Raw genomic sequence first — 22,101 nt, 5'->3', positions numbered from 1 at the left:
CATCAGCTTCCAAAATGTCTGGATGCAATACAACTGCAGCATTTCTTTAAGCAACCTAGACATTTGCTCGAAATCTATGAGGTTATCAAGAGACTGGCTTTTAACAAATCTGCACTCAATATCCTTGATTAATAAATGCATTTTAATCTTACATTATGAAAAAGTAATAACTGGTGTTCAACTATTAGACGCACATCTAATAACCTAGTTTATCCTTCTAGATTTGAAGATGGAAAGCACAGAAACGATTCTATTAGTTAGGGGCCCCTGTAAACTAGACTAGGTCTAGATCAGTGAAGTCTGCAGAAATAACTGAATGTAGGTAATTGTAAACTAACATTCTAAGAAAAAAGTTAAAATCAACATATCTCAAAGTATAAGGAAAGAGATGGAATGGTGCAGATGCTTGAATTTAAAAATAAAGTTGGGAAAGACCATTAAGAACAAAAATAAATGCAATTCTTCTTGTCTAGCAACACTGAATATAAAAGCAATAAAACAATTACAAAATTGATTGCTATAATTGGAGCATTGCATGCAATTCTGGGATTATTACATGAATAAAGCCATGGAAAAGGTACAGTGAAAATCCAGTTGGATTTCATAGGTTTGGAAAGTGATAATTATGAAGACAGACTTAAAAATAGAAAGCTACAGGAAATCAAATGACTTCTCAAAATTGGGAAAAGTTTGGCCTAAGTAAATTATGAAAGTCTTCCCATCAGTCAACAAATAAGTGTGTATAAACTTGGGATTCTCAGCCTAGTAGTGGAGCAAAGGAGACGCGCACTAGTCGGAATGCTATCATTTATACTTTGCAGCCAAAGTACACCAAATTATCCAGTGTAACTCAATCTTGGACAAAGTTGAAAACTAAAATATATTGCCCTCTGCACAGGTTAGACTTATGTAAACAAACAGTCCATTTATGAGAGACTTGGAGAACCATCTATTCACAATTCATGCAGCTACTTCAACATGAAATGGCTGCTCTCACTGTAGACGCTGGGCAACAGTTCACATTACTGAACTGCGGCTCATCAGAATTTTGAAACAGGTTGCAAGTTACAAAATTTCAGGTTAAAAACACAAGAGCTAGAGCATAAAGAGTGGTGGATTCAGAGCACTGAGGATTAATACCTCTTGCATACTCAAAAATGGCATTCGTCTCTCAAATTTCTTTAAGGGTCAAAGTAAGTTGCTGTTTTAACAAAGCAAAGGGGAATAAAGCTACAATTTTGTGTTCAAGGTAAATCTTTGCTGACATGAGGGATGAGTTGGCTATGTAAAAAAAAAGGTGTTTTATTAGAATTAGTCTACTCAAGCCAACTGAAAAAGCAAATGTAGATCTTGAACAAAGCTAGTGAATGTTCAAATATTTGCTAGTTTAACCACTTACTCAGAAAGCTCAGCTCTGAAGCGCCAATTCCTGCTGTTATCTGTTACCATAAATTCTTGGAGCTGAGAGAGGTATTCCCTTCTCTTTTCTACTTGAAGCAACTGTAGAACAAAACAAAAACACTCAGATGGCAGATGTACTTTAAAATGGATGATTTAAATAGAATATGGGCACTTAGGAACATTAAAAAAAAAAACAAGGTAATTAGCACAAACTTGACGAGGATAGATTACTTGCAATATTCAATTTTAATATTTTCAGGTCAGAATCGAATGTGCTGGATACCAATGCTCACAACCATTTCGGCAGCCTAGTTCAAAATAGTTAGTTTGCAAACGGAATGCTCTTACTTTGTGCTAAACGTATTCAAATATTGCTGGAAAAAGACATATTTCATCTACTCTTTTCATCTTGCACTCTAAGACAATTTGCAAGAAACACTATTACAAAGGTAAAACAATTTTGTTCTACGGCATGAGGACCATACCGATTTGTTGGCAGCTAGATTCTTGATTGTCAGAAAGCACTGCCAGGGAGAATGCACCAATAAGATGTCAGACTGTTAATCGTTTCATTTAAATTTAAACTAACTTTGGTTAAGGAATTGCCCTGATAAAATGAACTAACCAGATGATGACTGGATTAAAAAAAACTTGAAAGAAACATTTTCTTTCAGCAATACTAAAGTTTTGCGCTGGCAACTGACTATGTAAATATTTGCAAACTTTGTGCAATCACTGACCTCAAAAGAAGAGCACTTATCCATTGTGCCAGTGTCCATGGCAAATATTTCCATGTCAGGTACAGCATGAAGCAAATGGGATTAAAGATTCATTTAAGAAACGTCAGCATTGCTTTGGTCCAAAGTTAGTAGGGGTACACGGTGGCTCAGTGATTAGTACTGCTGCCTCACAGTGCCAGGGACCCAGGTCCAATTCCAGCCTCGGGTGACTGTGTGGAGTTTGCACGTTCTTCGAGTGTCTGCATGAGTTTCCTCTGGGTGCTTCGGTTTTCCTCCACAGTCCAAAGATGTGCAGGTCAGGTGAATTGGCCGTCCTAAATTGCCCATAATGTTAGGTGCATTAGTCAGAGGGAAATGGGTCTGGGTGGGTAACACTTCGGAGGTTCGGTATGAACTTGTTAGGCTGAAGGGCCTGTTCCCACACAGTAGGGAATCTAATCTAATCAGACAGAAAACGATTCTGCATTTTAACATTTCCAGCTTCTTCCACATTGTACCCTTATGCCTTCATGGTTGACAACATTATTATGTCACCAGTTATTGTTCACATCTGTACAATACAAACAGGACTAGCTAGACAGCAATCCGTAGTGCCAACTGTAGTTGACTGCCTTTGCTTTCAACAGATGGATTTTGTTGTACTTGTTGCCACCATAGGTCAAAATCACCAATTCAGTAGATCAAAGCTGCAAATAGCATTTATTAAGCATCTACTGCTGTTTAAATTCAATTAATTTCTCCTACAGCTTCGAGTGATATTATCCATTTCATATCAAACTATGATCAGTTTTGTACTGTGGCGCAGTATCTACAATGACAACACTACTGCAAGCTTTCAGGAAGGATAACGATAAACATAAAGATGACTTCCGTCTGATCCTTTAAGGCTGCATTTGAATTGAAGTCCCTGCTAAAAGCTTACACCACTCTGTCACTTTGTAGATGTTGTGATGTAACAGATGGTAGTTACTCTAATTTGAAAATTACCTTCAAGAAGTCATACAAGTGTTTGAGGACTCCTATCCGTACTTCATCAAGATCCTTTAAAAATCCATTAAAAACTGGAACTAGATCTGCTGCTGTCAGCTGGTCTCCAAGAATGACTGCCAGCTCATGAATGGAGAATGCAAGAGTCCTTCGAACCTTCCACTGAAATAAAGTAAAGCAAACATTTCGAACAAATCCATCAGAACAATGTACTAAATGTTGAACTCTGCATTTTAACTCACTGAAGAAATCTCTCAAATGGTGCAGAACTGAATTACAAATGAGGAGACTATTCCTCAACACAAGGCTCTCTTTGGCAACAAAAGCAAGGTATTTCAGATTCTGACATTCTAGACAACCCAGCTGGTTTAGCAGCATCTCTGGAGAGAGAAGCAAAATAAATGTTTCACGTCCAAAATAATCTATCTTTGGAACCCAATGGCATTAAGTGACGGACAATAAATGCTGGCCAAGCATCGACAACCACATTCCATAATGATTAAATAAATATTTAGGTCTGAGGCACCAGTACTGATACACCACTTGTTTACATCTTGCCATCCAGAAAATACTCATTTGTGCATTCTACTTTCCATCTTATCAGCTAGTAAAGCATCTACCCATGTCACTGCTACTACCTACACAAGGAGCTTTTATATTCTTTGCTTTGATACCTCATCAAATGCCTTATGGAAACGAAAGTAGAGCACATCCACTGATTCCCCTTTACCTGTAGCATATTTTTTCAAACTTGAAGGAACTCAGTTAAAGATGATTTTCATGATTTTAAATGGTGTGACTAACGCATGGAGTTATACTAATTAAAAAAAAAACTTAACCTTCATAAACAAAGGGGATGCATCAAAGACAGACAATAGCAGCTCAGCGATATTTCAGAGAAGATTTAAAAAAGTTTAATTATGGCATGTAGGTGCCACTGGCTAAGCCAGCATTATTTGTCCATTTTCCAATGCTATTGAGAAGGTGGCGGTGAGCTGCTTGCTTAAACTGCTGCAGTCCATTTGCTGGAGGTTGACCCACAACTCCACAAGGGAGGGAGTTCCAGGAGTTTTGACCAAGTGACACTGAAGGAACAAAAACATATTTACAAATCAGGATAGTAAATGGCTTGGAGGGTGATAAATAGCTTGGAGGGGAACTTGAGGTGGTGGTATTCCCATAACTCTGTTGTCCTTTACCCTCCTGATGGTATTAGTTGTGGGTTTGGAAGGTGCTGTCTAAGCAGCTTTGGTGAATTTCTGTAGTGCATCTTACATAATGCAACTGCTGACAGTCTATGGAGGGAGGAAATGGAGGCTTGTCAATTAAGTCACTTGCTTTGTCTTTGATGCTGTCAGCTTCTAGAGTATTGTTGGAGCAGCACTCATCCAGGCAAGTGGGGAGTATGCCATATCACTTGTGCCTTACCAATTGTGGACAGGCTTTGCAGAGTCAAGTAGTAAGTTACTCACAACAGGATTCCCAACTTCTAACTGCTCTGGTAGCCACAGTATTTATATAGCTAGTCCAGTTCAGTTTCTGGTCAATGGTAATGCCCAGGATGTTGATAGTAGGGGATTTGTTGATGATAACGCAACTAAATGTGAAGTGGCAATGAGTAGAGTGTCGCTTGTTAGAAATAGCCATTGTCTGGCATTTATATAACACAAATATTACTGGTCACTTGTCAGCCCAAACCTGTATATCACCCAGGTCTTGCTGCATTTGGAGTGGATTGCTTCAATAATTGAGAAATTGTGAATGGTGCTGATCAGCAGCATACGGCCCCACTACTTACCTTATTGTGGAGGGAAGGCCATTGATCAAACAGCTAAAGACAGTCAGGCCTCAGATACTACCTAGAGCAACTCATGCAGCGCTCCAGGAACTGAAGTGACTGACATTAAACAACCACACAAATCTTTTGTGCCAGGTATGACTCCAATTATCAGGGAGTGTAATTTTGCTGCTGTAAATAGCCCACAGCACCTCACAGATACCCAGTCTTGAGTTACAAGATCTGTTCCAAGTCTATTCCGTTCAGCACAGTGATACTACCTCACTTCACAATGTAAAGTATTTTTAATATCAAGACATGGCTCGGTCACAATGAGGATTGAGGTGGTCATTCTAACAGATACTGTCATGGCGAGATGAATTTATGACAGGCAGATGAGGTCAAAAAATGTTCTTCCCTTCCGCTGGTTCCCTCACCACCTCCCACAGACTAGCAAGCATGGCAGGTCAGGTAAAGGCAGCAATTTTCCTTCCCCAAACCATATTTGTGAACCAGATTTTTTTTTTGTACAACACGTGGTTTCAGGGCCATCATTAAGATCTGTAATTCCAGATTTTAACGAAAGTCAAACTCCACCATCTGCCATGATGGGATTTAAACCCTAACCTCCAGAATTTTATCTGATTCTCTGGATCACTCTAATGACATACCACAAAGACATTACCTCCCCCTAAAATGGAGTCACAGAGACAGACACCTGAACCAAACCAGCCTTTCAACCTCTATTCACACCATAATAAAATTAAAACCTTGAAAATAGAAGAAATGTTTGGTTTGTGGTCCTTTTAACACAAGATGTTACTCAGTCCAAAACCAAAACTGATAAAAGAAAATTAATGAAATATCAGCAAGAGCTCTAACAATGTGTAAATTCAAACAGTAACAATAAAATTCAATTCAGAAGTTTATAATATCCAAAACCAATTTTCCTCTCATTCAATATCCAACTTTGAAGAGTTTGCTTTAAAATAAATGACCCCAGGCAGTGAGGTCAAATGTCATAAAAGTTGATAATCTCAGATCTTGTGGGTCATGCTGTTACAGTTAAGCTCATTAAAAGAGGTAAATCAATTATTTTCAACAGGTTTTTTTTCCATATAAAGACAGTTCTGAAAGTTTATGCACATTTAATCAATTATTTTCCAAAATGCATAATTACACTCAGTACCTGCATATCAGAGGCCAGTATTTCATATGTATTTTTCAGACAGTGCCAGTTTTGCCTGCCCAAAGTGAATGCAACACCAGGGAGACTGTAAGCACAATGCTTAGCTATCTCTGTGTCAACAGTCTGGGCGCGTGAAGGATCAGTCATTGAAAGATATTGATCCAGCAATGCTTGAGGAACGACATCCTGAAAGTGACACAAGAAAATTAAAAATCTTCTGTATTTTGCAACACGAATTTATTGCACAATGTTCAGAGCTCTGTCAACAATTACATATTTCATTTCCATATTCAGCCTCTTCATACCCTCCAAAATCTTCCACTGTCACATATAGAATTATTACAACACAAAAAGGAGACTATTCTGCCCATTGTACCTGCACAAGTAATTCAGTGAATTGTTATGTCATGATTGTTCATGCATTTGCAATGTACAAAAGCATATCAAGAAACCTTTCATTGTTACGTGTAACAAATAGTTAAAAAGGTTTCCCAAGTGACTTCAATTAAGTACCATGTATTCACTAAACTCATTTTAATTGGAACTGTTTATCGTAAATATGGAAAAATGTTTACAAAAATGATGTTCTTCATCTCGCAAACTGAATGAAAGAAGACACATTTCAGGTTTAGTAACTGTGTATTTAACAAACATAATTTCCCCAAATAATAGAGTGGAAGGTCAAAGCAACAATGTCAGTTGCCCTCTGAAGTTCACCTAATTAATTTTGGAGCGAGGATAGGGGTGAACACGACATATGACTGCCTACTTTGGCAGTGCTGCAGAGAAACAAACACAAAGTATTTGTGTTTTCATCCACACTTGAAATCCATTGTAATAAGTCTTTTCTAATAGGTCAATTATGCAAAATTGTACTATTCACATGAACAAGCAGGGTTAAGTGACTAGTTGAGCAAATTTAATTTACTATTTAAACTGTGCACTATTTTCAGACTACAGCATTTCAGTACTGTGTTTAACCAGCTGTAGCACACCCAGCATGACATGACCTAGGGTGAGACGATGGCTCAGTGGTTAGCACTACTGCCTCACAGCACCAAGGACCAGGTTTGATTCTAGCCTTGGGCATGGTCTCCCTCTGTGTGGAATTTCAATGGGTGCTCTGGTTTCCTCCCACAGTCCAAAGTTGTGCAGGTTAGGTAGATTGGCCATACTAAATTGCCCATCGTGTCCAGGCATGTGCAGGCTAGTAGGTTAGCCATGGGAAATGTGGGATTACAGGGATAGAGTGAAGGTCTGTGTTTGGCTGGGATACTCTTGGGAGGGTTCTTGTTGACCTGATCAGCTGAATGACCTCTTTCCACACTGCAGGGATTCTATTCTATGAATATAACACCAAATATTCCCACGTTAGTCAGAATGTAGAAAGCTAGTGTTTTTTGCCAAGCACATCAAATATTTGGCAAAAGTTAATACATGAAGTCAGGTAGTGGGTATTAGTGGTTGATCTGATCACAGAGGCACTGCAACCAGATTTCATCACATCTGCAGGAAGCTGTAAAGAGGCACTTGTTCCATGAGATATTGATGGGTAATGACCCCCAACACTATTCAAACCAAGTCCAGGAGATTAACTCAACAGAATAGACAAATCAAAACAAATTCAGGGTCATTGCGATTCACAAAAATGGCAACTTCAGGAAACTGAAGTGTGCATTTTGAAGGATCAGTTGAAATTTCTATTTTGAGTCACAGATTTTATTGATAATGAAACACTCATTTCAAATGGGATGCATGCTCCCCCCCCAAACCACTGTATCCCATTCCATGGCTGTTAACCTCAAAGGTTTGCATGGTGCATATGATCGCTTCTCTTTTTTTCTTTTTTTTTTGTGTTTTTGTCCTCCCCAACAGTAGAGGGGCTGAGCCTAGGGCTCGTCCAGCCCTGTCAGCTTTCTCTTCTTTTTCTTTTGCTCTTTTTTTTTCATTTTCGTCTCTTCCGAGCCTCCAGAGGCAGTGCCAGGATGAGCCGGACATGGCTCCACCCTTGCCCAGGAATTCCTGGCGAGTGAGTTACACATCCCGGGCTGACTACCCAGCCCAGACTCGCAGGTTAGCCTGAGGCTACAGGCCCGTGGCTAAGTCTGGGCGCCTGAAGAAGGGTAGTCACATGCCCATGTGGTAGTCTTCTTCAACGTCTGTGTGTTCCGGCCCTCTTGTCCAGGAGTGATGGTCTCCTTCAGTTGAGTTTTTTGGCCTCTTATCCAGTGGCCTGGCATGGTGGTCTCATCCCAATTGCATCTTCAGGGTGGTCCATCATTCCTAAACTGGCTTCCTGAGCCCAGGAGACGTTAACTAAACTGTGATGAACTTTGTCTTAAATTTAATTTTTTAAATTATGATTTATAACTTCTGTCATTGCTGTAGGTGCTGCAGTGGGGTGACTTAGAAAACTTTTCACTGTATTTGTCAGGTATAAATACCATGACAATTCTTTGCTCCTACCCAGAGACTGGACAGAATCTTGTTTTTAAATTGCTGATGAAAGAAATGGAACTGCTCATTTCAAATTGTGATTTGTGATGTGAATGTACTATTTCCCTATGGAACATATAAAAGATAGATTAACAAAAACAAAGCCAAACTGCAAAGCACAGTAACTGAAATGTTAGATAAATTTCTGCTCTGACAGATTTGTGAGTGGCCTTCAAGTTTCTTTTCATTTTGTTATGATCAGTTAGCTCTTCTAGATAAGAGGTTTTATTTAAGTTAGGTAAAGACAACACTGCTTTGAAAAATAATTTGCAGGGAGATTTAATGGCAGCACTATTCCTGACCTTGGATAGTGGTTGGTTCTGTGGCACATAGAACAGAATCCATTGGCAAAGTTTGTGGTTCTCAACATTACAGTACATAGGTAGATGAAGGAAAAAAGGAGAGGAGGTATAAGCCGCAATGGTAGGCGAATCAACTCTAATTTTTTTCCTGATGGAAGTTCTGACACAAACTAACATTGAGTTTAGTGTCTTATACAATAAATTCAGCAACTTAGCATTCACACTGACATGAAGAAATACAATTTCGTTTGGAGATGAGAACTGATAATGAAGTACATAAGGCACAACATTGTCATATTTTAGATTAGTAACATAAGGAACATGCAGTCTTAAATCAAACACATTTAAACCATACTGCTCAGGAACCATCCGTCAGACACAAGGTGTTTAGAATTGACAAGTGTGGCATTGGAAAAGCACTGCAGGCCTCAGCATCAGAGGAGCAAGGGAATCAACAGTTCAGGCATAAGCCCTTCATCAGGAATGGGGCTTATGCCTGAAACGACGATTCTCTTGCTCCTCAGATGCTGCCTGACCTGCTGTGCTTTTCCAGCGCCACACCTTTCGACTCTGATCTTCAGCATCTGCAGTCCTCACTTTCTCCGCGCAAGTGTTTAGGTATGCTATGAGCATAGAATCTTTTTATGTTCTACTCAGTTTGATGCACTGAACTAATAAAGATATCAGTTTCATCAATGTTTCACAAGTTTTCAACTTGGCTACTTAAATAAAGGATAAGAAGTAGCGATCAAGAGCTAGAGTACTTAGCCAAATCCAATATAAAATCTACCATGAAGACAATCTATGAAGTCCAATGTCAGCTGCAATAGTGACTCTTCAGGTCACACTATAATTGGAATGTATATGGAGCACAATCTAAATGACAAGAAGTTACAAACGTCAAATGCTGAGTGAGTTCTTTTCAATAGCCAGGGGTCTCTTACTGCAGACTCAGGGATTCAATAAATAAAATAAATGTGAATGATTTAATACCTCCATAAGAGTTATCGTTAAGATCGGTTAACCAGATCCATTTACTTACCTGAATTTTAGATTTTTTATCATCTTCAAAACTGTTTGGTCTCCGACAGGAATTGTCTTGTATAAATTGAAGCCTGCCTTCTAAGTTCTGTTGGTGGAAGTAACACTGAATGAAACAGATCTGAAGTTAAAGTCAAATTCAATATGCTGTACACATGAACAGAAAAGGTTGACTGAAAACTGTTATAGAAGTCAGAATATACTAAATCAAATAGTTTAGCGTTAATTTGTTTCATTTCAGCATCAAAACCAGACACTAACCTATTTCTTCAACTCACTAAGCTGAACAACACTTATACAGCAATCCTTTCTTGCCAGGAATCAATTTACTGAATTCAGTTGCACACCTTTTAAGGCAAGGCATCCTTGATTATGATGCATCAAACCATGTGCAGATTCATCAAAGCCAGATGTATATACTCGAAGACTGCCTGATTCTTTTTCTCTAATCCCTTTGAAATAAAAGCCATTATGCCATTTGTCTTCCTAATTGCTTACTGGATTTTCACGCCCAATAAACAATTAGGAATATATGCATCATGGTAGACACTCATTTAATCACTTGCAGATATTAATTACTTGCCCACACTAATGCTTATGGCTGAGGACCTTTCTTTCCCACTTCAATTTTACTTTAACAAGATGTTACATTCGGTGTTAAGAGGAGGAAATGATAACCAAATATCTGGATTTGAACAATAAATTACTTGGATAAATAAACCCAAGCATAACTCTTGATTTGACCACAAGCTGTCAATTTGTCTTTTACTTAAAACCCCTCTACTTCATTGAAAATTTGCTTCAAACTTTTCTCAAACAGCTTTGCACGTCAAAGCTTTTTTCACAATCTCACCGTCTCAAAATAAGTGAATACCCGGTCATCTGATACCATTGCAGAAAAGGGAGATGCATCCAGTGTTTGATTGGTGCTATACACTGTATCACTGACACAGTCTTCCTGCAAACAGATAGAAACATGCATGATAAATAGGCTTTAATAGTCAATCATTTTTAAACATGCAAAATTCAGATTAATCAGGCATTCAAATTGCTATCAATCTTCGAAAGTATTTTTTAAAGGGACATGTAGAATCAGGAAACAAATTAAAGAAAAATGACTATGTAACATGTCTAATTGTCAGCAAAGCCAAGTTACGAGTGTGGAAATTAATTGAGATTTTGACAAGCCTAGATCACAATACAGTACTGAATTGTGATCTAAAAGAAAATATACTTAGATACTCAACCAACTCCCCAGTTTTTAGCAATTATTTGAAGTGTAAAAGAAAAATGAGCATCACATTTCCAATACATGAAACAGGCATTTAATATATTCAAATCCTGTTAAGCTGCAAAGAGAATAAGTTCTGAAGAAAACAGCCCAAGCATTAGACAGAACGCCAAACTAAAATTGCAGTGCTCTATACAAACAGCACTCTACTGACACATACAACTTAGATCACAGAATAAATAATATGCAAGCCCTAGAGTATGCAGAGATAGTTGACTCAACATCACAGGTGAAATCTGGCTGTTACATTTCTTAGAATTCTTTGCATGTAACACTAAAATGCATTAAACAAAATGTAGAAAAGTCAAAATGGTGCTAACTGGTTAACCTAGCTACAGGGTCAAGCATGTTCACAGTTAGCCATGAAAAATAAAGGGATAGGGTGAGAGGGTGGGATGGTTAGTGTGGATTTAATGGGCTGAATGGCCTGCTTTCATGCTGTCGGGATTCTATGATTTGCCCAGGGTAGTTGTTATGGGTGACTTTAACTTGCCAAATATTGACTGGGAACACTATAGTTCAAGTAGTTTAGATGGGTCAGTTTTGGTTCATCTTGCATAGGAGGATTTTCTGACACAGTATTTAGACAAGCCAACAAGGTTGAGAGGAGACTTAATCGAGATGTATAAGATAATTATTAGATAGGGTGGACAGTGAGAGCATTTTTCCTCAGATAGTGAAGGCTAACACGAGGGGACATAGCTTTAAATTGAGGGGTGAGACACAGATATCAGGGGTAGTTTCTTTACTCAGTAGTAGGGGTGTGGAATGGCCTGCCTGCACAGTAGTAGACTTGCCAATGCTAAGGACATTTAAATGGGCGTTGAACATACATATGGATGATAATGGAACGGTGTAGGTTAGATGGGCATCAGATTAAGTTTACAGGTCAGTGCAACATCGAGTGCCAAAGGGCCTGTACTGCGCTGTAACATTCTATGTTCTAAATATGGGATGGTCTATCAAACTAGAATCGACAATGTTGAAAATTCAAATGCAAGCAGTATCAGCCCCTACTGTTGGCAAAGAAACTGAATGTAGAATTGCACCCTTTGTTTTCAGATGCTGTGAAATCTAAGGCAGGTTTTCAGCATTCAGTTATTACCACCAATATCAGGAAATTGTTTACATGTGTCAACAATTTAAATGGATTTCTAGTAGTAAAAATGGGTTAGGGATTAAAGTGTTCTGATCTTGTGATTAACTTAATTTGTTTAGTGCACAATCTCAAGAGTTAGATTTAACATTAGTTTATAAAAGAAACTAAACCTGCTACTATTTCTTTCTTACCACATAAAACACCCTCATACATAGAGCAATTCAGCTTTGGTCAACTACTTATTTAGCCAAAATATTATTTCCAATCAGTGAGGAAACATATGAGCTATCCTACCTCAACAGGGGCTGAAATTTCAGCAGTTAAAGGCACATGGTCTTGGCCAACATTGACAGGGTCAACTTTCATAGGATCGGTTTGTGACTCTGTTTGGTTACACACTGGCTCCAAAGATCTTCCTTCCTCAAAGTCAAGAGTAGAAGCTCTGAGAGCAGCAGTTAGAACATCCACTTGTGCTGTTGGGTAGAAAAACACTGATTACTTTTTCATTCATTAACTTTGTAACATTAAGATTCATAATAGACTAAAGGAAAAGTCAGTGGTTCAGGAACAGTAGGCAAGGATGAAGGGAAATAAAAATAACATACAACTACAGGCCAGTTAGGTAACAATCATTGAGAAAATGCTAGAGTACATGATTAAGCAAAAAAAAAGCTGAACATTTAGAAGAACTTAGCAGAATCTGTCAACATGGTTTTGCAAAAGGGGAAACCATGGTTAACAAATTTGCTAGAGTTTTTTTCTGAGGATATAACATGCCAATTAGATGAAAGGGAACTGATAAATGTAGTGTATTTGGATTTCCAGAAGGCATTTGACAAGGTGTCACATAAACAGCTACTGCTCAAAATAGAAGTTCATGGTATTGGCGGTAATGTACTGGCATGGATTGAGGAGCGTTTAGCACATAGAAAACAAAGCTCAACACTAATGGACCTTTTTAAGTTGGAAAGATATAACTAGTGGAGTGCCACAAGGATCAGATCAAGAGCCTCAATTCTTTATTATCTGTATTAATGACTTGGATGAAGGGACACAGTAACATACCCAAATTTGTGGATGATACAAAATTAGGTAGATGGAATGTTGTGATGAGGACATAAATCTGCATGGGTTTAGAAATAGGTCGAGTAAGTGGGAAAAAGACTTAGCAGATTGAACTTAATATAGGAAACTGTTAAGTTGGACAAATCAAAAGGCACACTTTTTTTAAAATGGAGAGAGACTTCAAAAAGCAGCACACAGAGGTCTGTGTGCTCTTGTGCATGAAACACAAAGTTAGTAAGTAGGTGCAGCAAGTAATTAAAGGTGACAAATGCAATTTTGGCCTTTATTGTTTACAGGTATGGAGCTTAAAATAGGGAAGTCTTATTACAATTATACATGGTTTTGGTGAGGCCACACCTAGTACTGTGTAGAGTTTTGGTCTCCACATTACGAAAAGATATACTGACAGTGGGGACAGTTTGAAAGGGCTGATGCCTGGGATGAAGGGTTTGAATTATCAAGAACAGCTAAAAAAGATTAGACTTTTATTCATTAAAAATTTAAAAGAATGGGGGTGGTCTTAATGACAAGACTCTGGAGGAGGCTTCAAAGGGTAGATGTTAAAATTCAGGGGCAGTCAATTAAAACTTAAATATGAGGATAATTCTTCAAGTTGAGGGTAGTAAATATCTGTAACTCTCTCCCCAAGGTGAGTTGTGTAAGCCAGATCCATGAAAATGTTTTTGAAAGATAAGGGAGATAGACTTGAGAGATACTGGGTAATTGAGGCCTATGATGAGTTGGCATAAAAAAATGTAACCAAAGCCTGAGACAAGTCAGCCATGATCTGGTTGAATGGCTGGGCAGGTTTGAGGGGTCAAATGGCCTACCCCTGCTTTTATTTCTTATGCTTTTAAACCATGTGATGGTATGGTCTTCAGTCAATGGAGTCGTTCACTGCAATTGCCTCCTTAAATAGTCCTGCCTCTTTCTCTACTATGAAGTTAAGGGTTCTCTCAAGAAACCTTATAACACTACTTTCCACTCAAAATGTTTGTGAGCTTATGTCTCTGGCTTTCTATATTTCAATGAAACACTTGGATTGCACTTTGCAAAATAAAAGCTACTCAAAAAGCATTTCAGAAAGGCAAGGTACTGAAACAGAAAAAAATTGTTAACTGTGAAAACTCTTTTAGCGACTATATGGCATAATATTGAGCGATATCCCATCAAAAGCATCAGATTGGCTTGTTTCCTTTCTATTCTAAGGGCATGTGCATTTAATTAGTCATGCTGTCATTTGCTGCTCATCTCCAGTTTGCCCGAGAAGGTTCTGGTTGAGTTGCAATAATTCAAGACAGCAGTTAATGTTGCTGATTTTAGCACAGCAATATTGAAAGAATAACAATATGTGCCCAAATGAGGATGTGACAATGATACATGGCAATGATCATGCACAAATGCAAACTTCTGGGTGGTGAAAATAATGTTTGGGAGACTCAAGTGGTGTCAATTTTGACTTGCTCTACCTACCCCAGTGAAACAAAAGGAGAGTATTACATTGTGCTCCCATCTTGTGTCTCATCAATAATCTTGCTGATGACTCCTTCACCCATAGTACTGGTTTACTGGGAATAGACGGATTATGTAGCAATTGGCCAAATTTGATTTGATACACAGGAAGTACATAAGCATTTTTTTTTAAACACATTCAGGGGAGGTGTTAACAATGGTGTCATCACTTGACTATTAATCCAGAAACTCAACTAACGTTTAGGGGTCCCATGTTCAAATCCCACCACAACGGATAGTGGAATTTGTATTCAATAAACAAAACAAAATCTAGAATTAAGAATCTACTGATAATAATAAAACCAGTGCATTGTCCAAAAAAAACCCACCAGCTGGCTCACTAACGTCCTTCAGGGAAAGAAATCTATTGGCCTCACCTGGTCTGGCCTACATGTGACTCCAGATCCACCATCATGTGACTGACTCAACTGCCCTCTGAAATGCCCAGCAAACCACTCAGTTGTATTGATTGCAACAAAGTCTCAACAAAGGAATGAAACTGGACAGACCACATGGCACAGACTTAAGCACCAGAACAGACAATGGCAGAAACAGCCCTGTCAACCCTGCAAAGTCCTCCTTACTAACTTAAGTGCCAAAATTGGGAAAACTGTGTCTCAGAATCGTCAAGAAACAGCTTAACATAGTCATATTCGTGGAATCATACCTGACAGACAATGATCCAAACACCATCACCATTCCTGGATTTGTCTTGTCCCACTAGCTGGAGTGACCAAGATGATGTGGCAGTACAATGGTATATAGTCGAGGTGGAGTTTCCCTGAGTGCGCTCAACACTGACTCCAGACCCCATAAAGTCTCGCAGCTTCCGGTTAAACACTAGCAAGAAAACCTCCTGCTGGTTACCACATACTGTCCTCCCTCAGCTAGCGACTCAGTACTTCTGTATACAGTACGGAGCAACATTTGGAGAAAGCACGGACAGTGGCAAGAGCACCCAAAATGTACTCTGGGTGGGGAATTTCAATGTCCATCACCAAGAGTGGCTTAGCAACGTCATTACTGATCGAGCTGGTCAGGTCATAAAGGACATTGCTGAAGGACTCCATCTGCAGCAAGTAGTGAGGGAACCAAAAAGAGGGAGAAACATACTGGACCTCACGCATACCAAGCTGCAGACTGCAGATCCATCAATCCATGACAGCATTGTTTAGAGTGACCACCGTACAGCCTCAAGGAGATGTCCCACCTTCACATTAAGCGTACCCTCCATCATGCTATGTGGCACTATCACGATAGTGAATTGGACAGACTTCAAACTGATTTAATGATCTGACTGGGCTGAGATGCTGTGTGCCAACAGCAGGCGAATTATACACCAGCACAATCTGCAACATTATGGCCTGGCAGATCCCCCACTCAACCATTCCCACCAAGCCAGGGGATCAACTCTGGTTCAATGAAGGGTGCAGGACAGCATGCCAGGAGCAGCACCAGCATACCTAAAAATGAGGTACCAACCTGGTGAAGCCACCAAACAGCACTACGTGCATGCGAAACAGCATAAGCAACAAATGATACTTAGCATTAAGGGATTCTACAACAAAGAGTAGATCTAAGCTCTGCAGTCACGAATGGTGGTGAACAATTAAGCAAGTCACTGGATGAGAACACTCCGCAAATATCCCCATCCTCAGCAATGGAAGGGCCCAACCAATCACTGCAAAAGGTAATTGCAGCAATCTTCAGTCAGAAGTGCCAAGTGGATGATCCATCTTTACTTCCTCCAGTGCTCCTCAGCATTACAGCCAATTTAATTCATTCCATAATATCAAGAAGCGGTTGGAGGCACTGGATGCTGAAAACGCTATGGGCCCTGACAACATTCATACATTTGTGCTGACGGTTGGTGCTCCAGACAGAACTATTGAGCAGCTCTTGTTTGGATCAAACATGGACAAAGGTGAGGTGAGAATGATAGCTCCTGGCATCAAGGAGCCCTTGCAAAACTGGAATCAATAGGTATCAGGGGCAAACTGTCTGCTAGCTGGAGTCATATATGGCATATATGAAAATGGTTGCAGTTGTTGGAGGTCAGTCATCTCAGCTCTAGGACATCTCTGCAGGAATTCCTCAGGGTAGTATCCTCGGCCCAATCATCTTCACAGCTGCTTCAAATGATCTTCCCTCCATCCTAAAAGGTTAGAAAGGAGGAATGTTTGCCAATAATTACACGATGTTCAGCAACATTTGTGACTCAACAGATACTGAAACAGTCCACGTTCAAATACAACAGGATCCTGACAATATCCAATGGCTGACAAGCAGCACCACAAAGGCCATGCAATGACCATCTCCAATTAGAGGCAATCTAACTACCATCCTTGGTCATTCCAAAGTTGGTACCATCACTGAATTCTGCCCCCCAGTCAACATCCTTTGGATTATCACGGACCAAAAATTCAACTGGACCTGCCACATAAACAGAGTGGCTACACGACTAGGTCGAAGGCTAGGAACACTGCAGCAAGTAACACCTCCAGACTCCTCAAAGCCTGGCCACCCTCTGCAGGGCGCATGACAGGAATGTGATGGAATAATTTCTACTTGCATGGATGGGTGCAGCTCTAACACAAGAATCGTGACAATCTCCAAAACAAAGCAATTGGCAACAGATGCAATCCCGCCACCACCGATATGCATTAGTGTGTATTATCAACAAGTTCTTTGGTAGCAACTTGCAAACACATGACTACTTCCTCAGAGAAGGACAGCGCAGTAGGAACACCACCTCCAAATTCCCCTCCAAACCACACTCCATCCAGACTTGGAAATACATCACTGCTCCTTGACAAGTGGTGAATTAAAATCCTGGAATCCCCTCCCTCAGGGCATTGTGCGTCGACCTAGAGCATGTGGACTGCAGCAATTCAAGGTAGCAGCACCTTCTCAAGGGCAACTAGGGAAAGAGCCATAAAAGCCAGCCAGCAATGCCCATATCCAATGAATGAATTTTAAAAAATCAAAATACATGCTAGCAATTTGTGTTGGAATAGCTTGGCTATGGCGGCATTTTGAAAACAGAACTAAAGGTCATGCAACCCAATTGTTAGTACATAGTTCAAAGCATCTATTTCATAGAATAAATCACAACTTTAAAAAAAATCAAACCTTCCTAAACACTACAGAAACATCAATTTATATAAAGTGATGCAATTTGTGTTGACACACACAAATTACTTTCAAACCCTTCAGTGCGTTTCGTATTGGTGATCTATGACACTGCATTCCACATAACTCCGCCTTCAAACAAACAAGCTTCCTGTGAATTCGCTGTTAGTTCAAAGTCGAAGACTAGGCTCTTGATTTGAATTCCTCACAAAGTGAGGACCTCTTCTTAACCTCCTGTAACAAACCTTTTTATTAAACACCTTAATCAAATTATTCCTGTCCCATCTCAAGGGTCTTCTAATTTGTGAAGACTCAGCCCCATCATTTGGGGCAGCATAGTGGCTCAACGATTAGCTGCCTCACAGCACCAGGGATCCGGGTTCAACTTCAACTACCGGCAACTGTGTGTGTGTGTGAGATGTTTGCACATTCATTCACCCCATGTCTGCTTCTTTCGGATGCTCTTTGGATGGTCGTATGGATTCAATGGGCCAAATGGCCTGCTTTCACACTACAGAGAGTCTATGATTCAATGATCAGTGTGAACTGCTCTAAACCGTATGTTCCTAGTGCTATTCACCAGCTTTTAGTGTAACTGTGATATTCTGAAATATAATGGAATGTAGCATTGAATTGCAACTTCTTAAAAACTCCTTTCTGCAGAGTTTAATTTTTAGGACTGATCCAACTTGAAGCACATTTACTGTTTATCCACCCTCTCAAGGATTTCAATTTAGATCAAGTGCAATCATGTTTGAAATGTCCTATAACTTACTTTGTTTCACTTATTCACTTGAACCTGTTACTTTGTTTAATTTTCTGCTCTCTTCGAATTTATTTTACCTTCAGCTCAGCATAAAGGGATTGGAAGTTTCTTTACCGAACATATTAAACCAATGTCTGACTGACTTCTTCAGATGTGCACAAATATTCATGGTATTGTTTAAAAGAACAAGGAGAGCTGAAGAGCATGCAGAATTCTCTCCTCTTAGGCTGCAACATTATGATTCTCCCCAAAGCCTAGTGCCTCCATAATCATAAGCATCCAATGCTCAAAAGCAGTACTATCTACAAGACACTGCAGAAATTCACCAAAGATCCTCAGACAGCACCTTCCAAACCTACAACTATTTCCATTTAGATGGAAAAGAACAGCAGATATATGAGAATACAATCACCTCCAAGATCCGCTCCAAGCCACTCACCAGCCTGACTTGCAAATATAATCACCATTCCTTGACCATCACTGGGTCAAAATGCTAGAATTGCCTCCCTAATGGCATTGTGGTTCAGCACACAGCAGGTGGACTACAGCGGTTCATGAAGGCAGCTCACCACCACCTCCTCCCTAGGGGCAACTAGGGATGGGCAACAAATGCTGGTCATCTGGTGATGTCCACATCCCACAAATGATTGAAAAAAATTCCCTGAGAACAAAGTACCTGGTCATGTGTTTCATTTACCATTTACACAAACATGCAGTGTTTAGCTGGCTGCCATGATTCAAGTCTATCTGCATTTCCACAATTCAAATATTTATATGCATTTTCAAATCCATGAAAATGACCCTTGCTCTGCTTTTAATCATCTGACTAACAAGACAAGCACATTTTCATCCAATAACAAATGTAGCAGTTCAGACACGTTTGAGCAAAAAGATATATAGAAAGTAGAGTTTCTCTAACGAAAGGACAGAGGTTAAATCACAAAAAATGAAAAACAAACAGCTATCTAGACACAGAACAAAGCTTAGGAAAATTTTTAATTACACAGCAAAATAGGGTTACAACCCATTTCCAAATGTTAAGACTTGAATTTATGTAAATAAACAGAGGAGTTATCTGTCCAATATTTAACTTCTACTTAACTATTACTGCCCACCTCCACTTCCCAGTTTCTTAAAGAAGAATAGGGATGGCTGGAGAAACAACTGTGGGCTGGCAGTATATGTGGATAGAAAACAGAGTAAACGTTAAGTTCAGTTCAGTGGCCGTGCTTCAGAACTAGCTTCTTTCCCGCAAACTGTGGAGGTCTTCCATGAATAGTCAAAAACTCAGATTAAATTCTCTGCTTCTAAAAACCCACAAATGCTCCCGATTTCGAAGTTACACAAACACTTCTACCAAAGTGACTATGTTTTCCCAACTGTCTTACATTCCATTAAAGAGAAAAAAAACTAAACTTGCTCCTGATCCAAGTCAGGTCTTCTCCTAACTGCCTTAAAGCTTCCCATCTCTGGGTTTTCCAAACTAAAATCTATACTTTATTTTTTCTGAACTGAAAACATGCCCATACCCTTTGATATTTGTGCACTTGTCTTAAACTATCATTAGCATATATAAACCATTCTCTATTAATACTACAGAGGTCACAGCCACTTGCTTTCTGAGCAATGCTATATTAGGTCACCACTCAGCATTTTGTTTTGAAAAAATGAGAACTCTTCACAAAAGTAACTAACATCCATTTGCCATCACTTTGAAATCCAAACTCCAAAAACGATACTAATATTTAAATTCCAATCCTATAATCAGTGTTTGCAAAGTGATATTAGGTCAGATGATCTAATGCATGGTCCAAGGGTTAGGTTGTGTGGAGCATTTTAAAAAGGAACAAAAAAAAACCACGCGATTGACCTTGAACAAGATCTCGGCAGCTAAAGGTGATTGAAAGTTGGTGTTTTTCAAGAAAAGGACAGCTGAGATGTTCTTGAGGGTCAAAGACTTTGCTGTATCCATTGTGTCAATTACTTATTGTTAGAGAGTTGGTGCAGACTTGATTGGCTGAATGGCCTTCTTTCATGCTGTACCAATCTGGGATATTATTGCTAAGTGGAAACAACCAGAGATGCCATCGACTTGGCACTTCTAGTTGAAGATGGCTGCAAATGCTTCAGCCTTATTTTGAAATGGCATGCGGAGCTCTCCTTTTGTGTAGGTGGGGATTCTACAGACCCACATCCTTCATAGTGTCACAGGAATGCAGAGCAATTGCTTGGAGCAAATTATCAGTAATTTGTGATATCATTCAGTTCAGTCTATGGGAAGCAGATTCTTTAGTTTAGAGTATTAATGTGCTGAAGCTTCAACAGATCTCGACCTCATTTTTACTACTGCCTGTGCTGGTTCTGGCATGCTCTTACATTCCTCACTGAATCAGTTTTCAGATGGCAAAGGCAGAGTCTGGGATATGCCTAGCCATGAGGTTACAGATTGTACTTTAACACAATTATGGTGCTGAAGATATACCACAACGCCTCAAAGAAATCCAGGTTTGAGCTGCCAGATCTGTTTTATATCTATCCCAGTTGGTACTATCCCAGAGGACATAGTGCTACAGAGCATGATAGTCAATGTGAAATAGGACTCTGTTTCCACAAGGATTGTGCAGTCATTCTTGTTGTCAGGAGCACAGATTGGTGATGGACAAATTGGCAGAGGTGCCCAAATAAGCTATTTTCTCTTGGTGGTTTCTCACCAATACTAGTAGAGTCTGATTGATAAGCTTTCAGAGTTCCAGACAGTAGTAGGCTACGGGTCTAGTCTTGGTGTCGTAACCTAAATGCCCATCCAATGTACATTCCATGCCCTTGCTGCCCTCAGTACACTTTTTTCAAGGTTCAACTTGAAGAAGCATTCATTTATCATCTGAGGAAGAGAGGTTGGTGTTGAGCAGGAGATTGCTTACTCCTAAGGGTCAAATTCAATAAACATTAATAGATTTCTTTTCTCAAAGAACTTCAGTGAACCAATTTTTTTAAAAAATGATATTTAGTCATTTCATGGGGCCATCATTAATTATACAAATTTTCTCCCCAACGACCAAAAATTTTCATTAGCTAATTAAAATTTAACTTCCCAGCTGTGACAGTGAGATTTGAGCATATGTATTTGGAGAATCAGTCTCTACAGTAACAATGCACTGTGCTTAGGGTGAAACCAGCAAACAGGGTCAGATCCAGAGGAGACAGGCCTTTTAGTAATACATGCAGCCAATCATTCATTCATCATTCAATAACCAGTCATATAGTGGCAAATGTTGATGATAATTAAAAAAAAGTTTCAATCCA

General features: G+C 39.4%; 1 protein-coding gene across 4 annotated transcripts in view; it reads right to left on the bottom strand.

Moving 5' to 3' along the window:
• Nucleotides 1-22,101, bottom strand: part of LOC122548870 (serine/threonine-protein phosphatase 4 regulatory subunit 1-like) — an 86,733-nt gene that overhangs the window by 16,006 nt on the left and 48,626 nt on the right. For all 4 annotated transcript variants that reach the window (XM_043687760.1, XM_043687762.1, XM_043687763.1 and 1 more), the window contains exons 12-17: nt 12,618-12,796; nt 10,787-10,891; nt 9,935-10,021; nt 6,095-6,280; nt 3,129-3,290; nt 1,400-1,500 (exon numbers count right to left, since the gene is read on the bottom strand). In XM_043687760.1, the coding sequence (XP_043543695.1) occupies nt 1,400-1,500; nt 3,129-3,290; nt 6,095-6,280; nt 9,935-10,021; nt 10,787-10,891; nt 12,618-12,796 (820 nt within the window). The remainder of the gene's footprint in view (nt 1-1,399; nt 1,501-3,128; nt 3,291-6,094; nt 6,281-9,934; nt 10,022-10,786; nt 10,892-12,617; nt 12,797-22,101) is intronic.

The sequence above is a fragment of the Chiloscyllium plagiosum genome, chromosome 4 (genome assembly GCF_004010195.1).
Source record: "Chiloscyllium plagiosum isolate BGI_BamShark_2017 chromosome 4, ASM401019v2, whole genome shotgun sequence".
Lineage (NCBI taxonomy): Eukaryota > Metazoa > Chordata > Chondrichthyes > Orectolobiformes > Hemiscylliidae > Chiloscyllium > Chiloscyllium plagiosum.
This window is presented reverse-complemented; position numbering and strand designations above follow the sequence as displayed.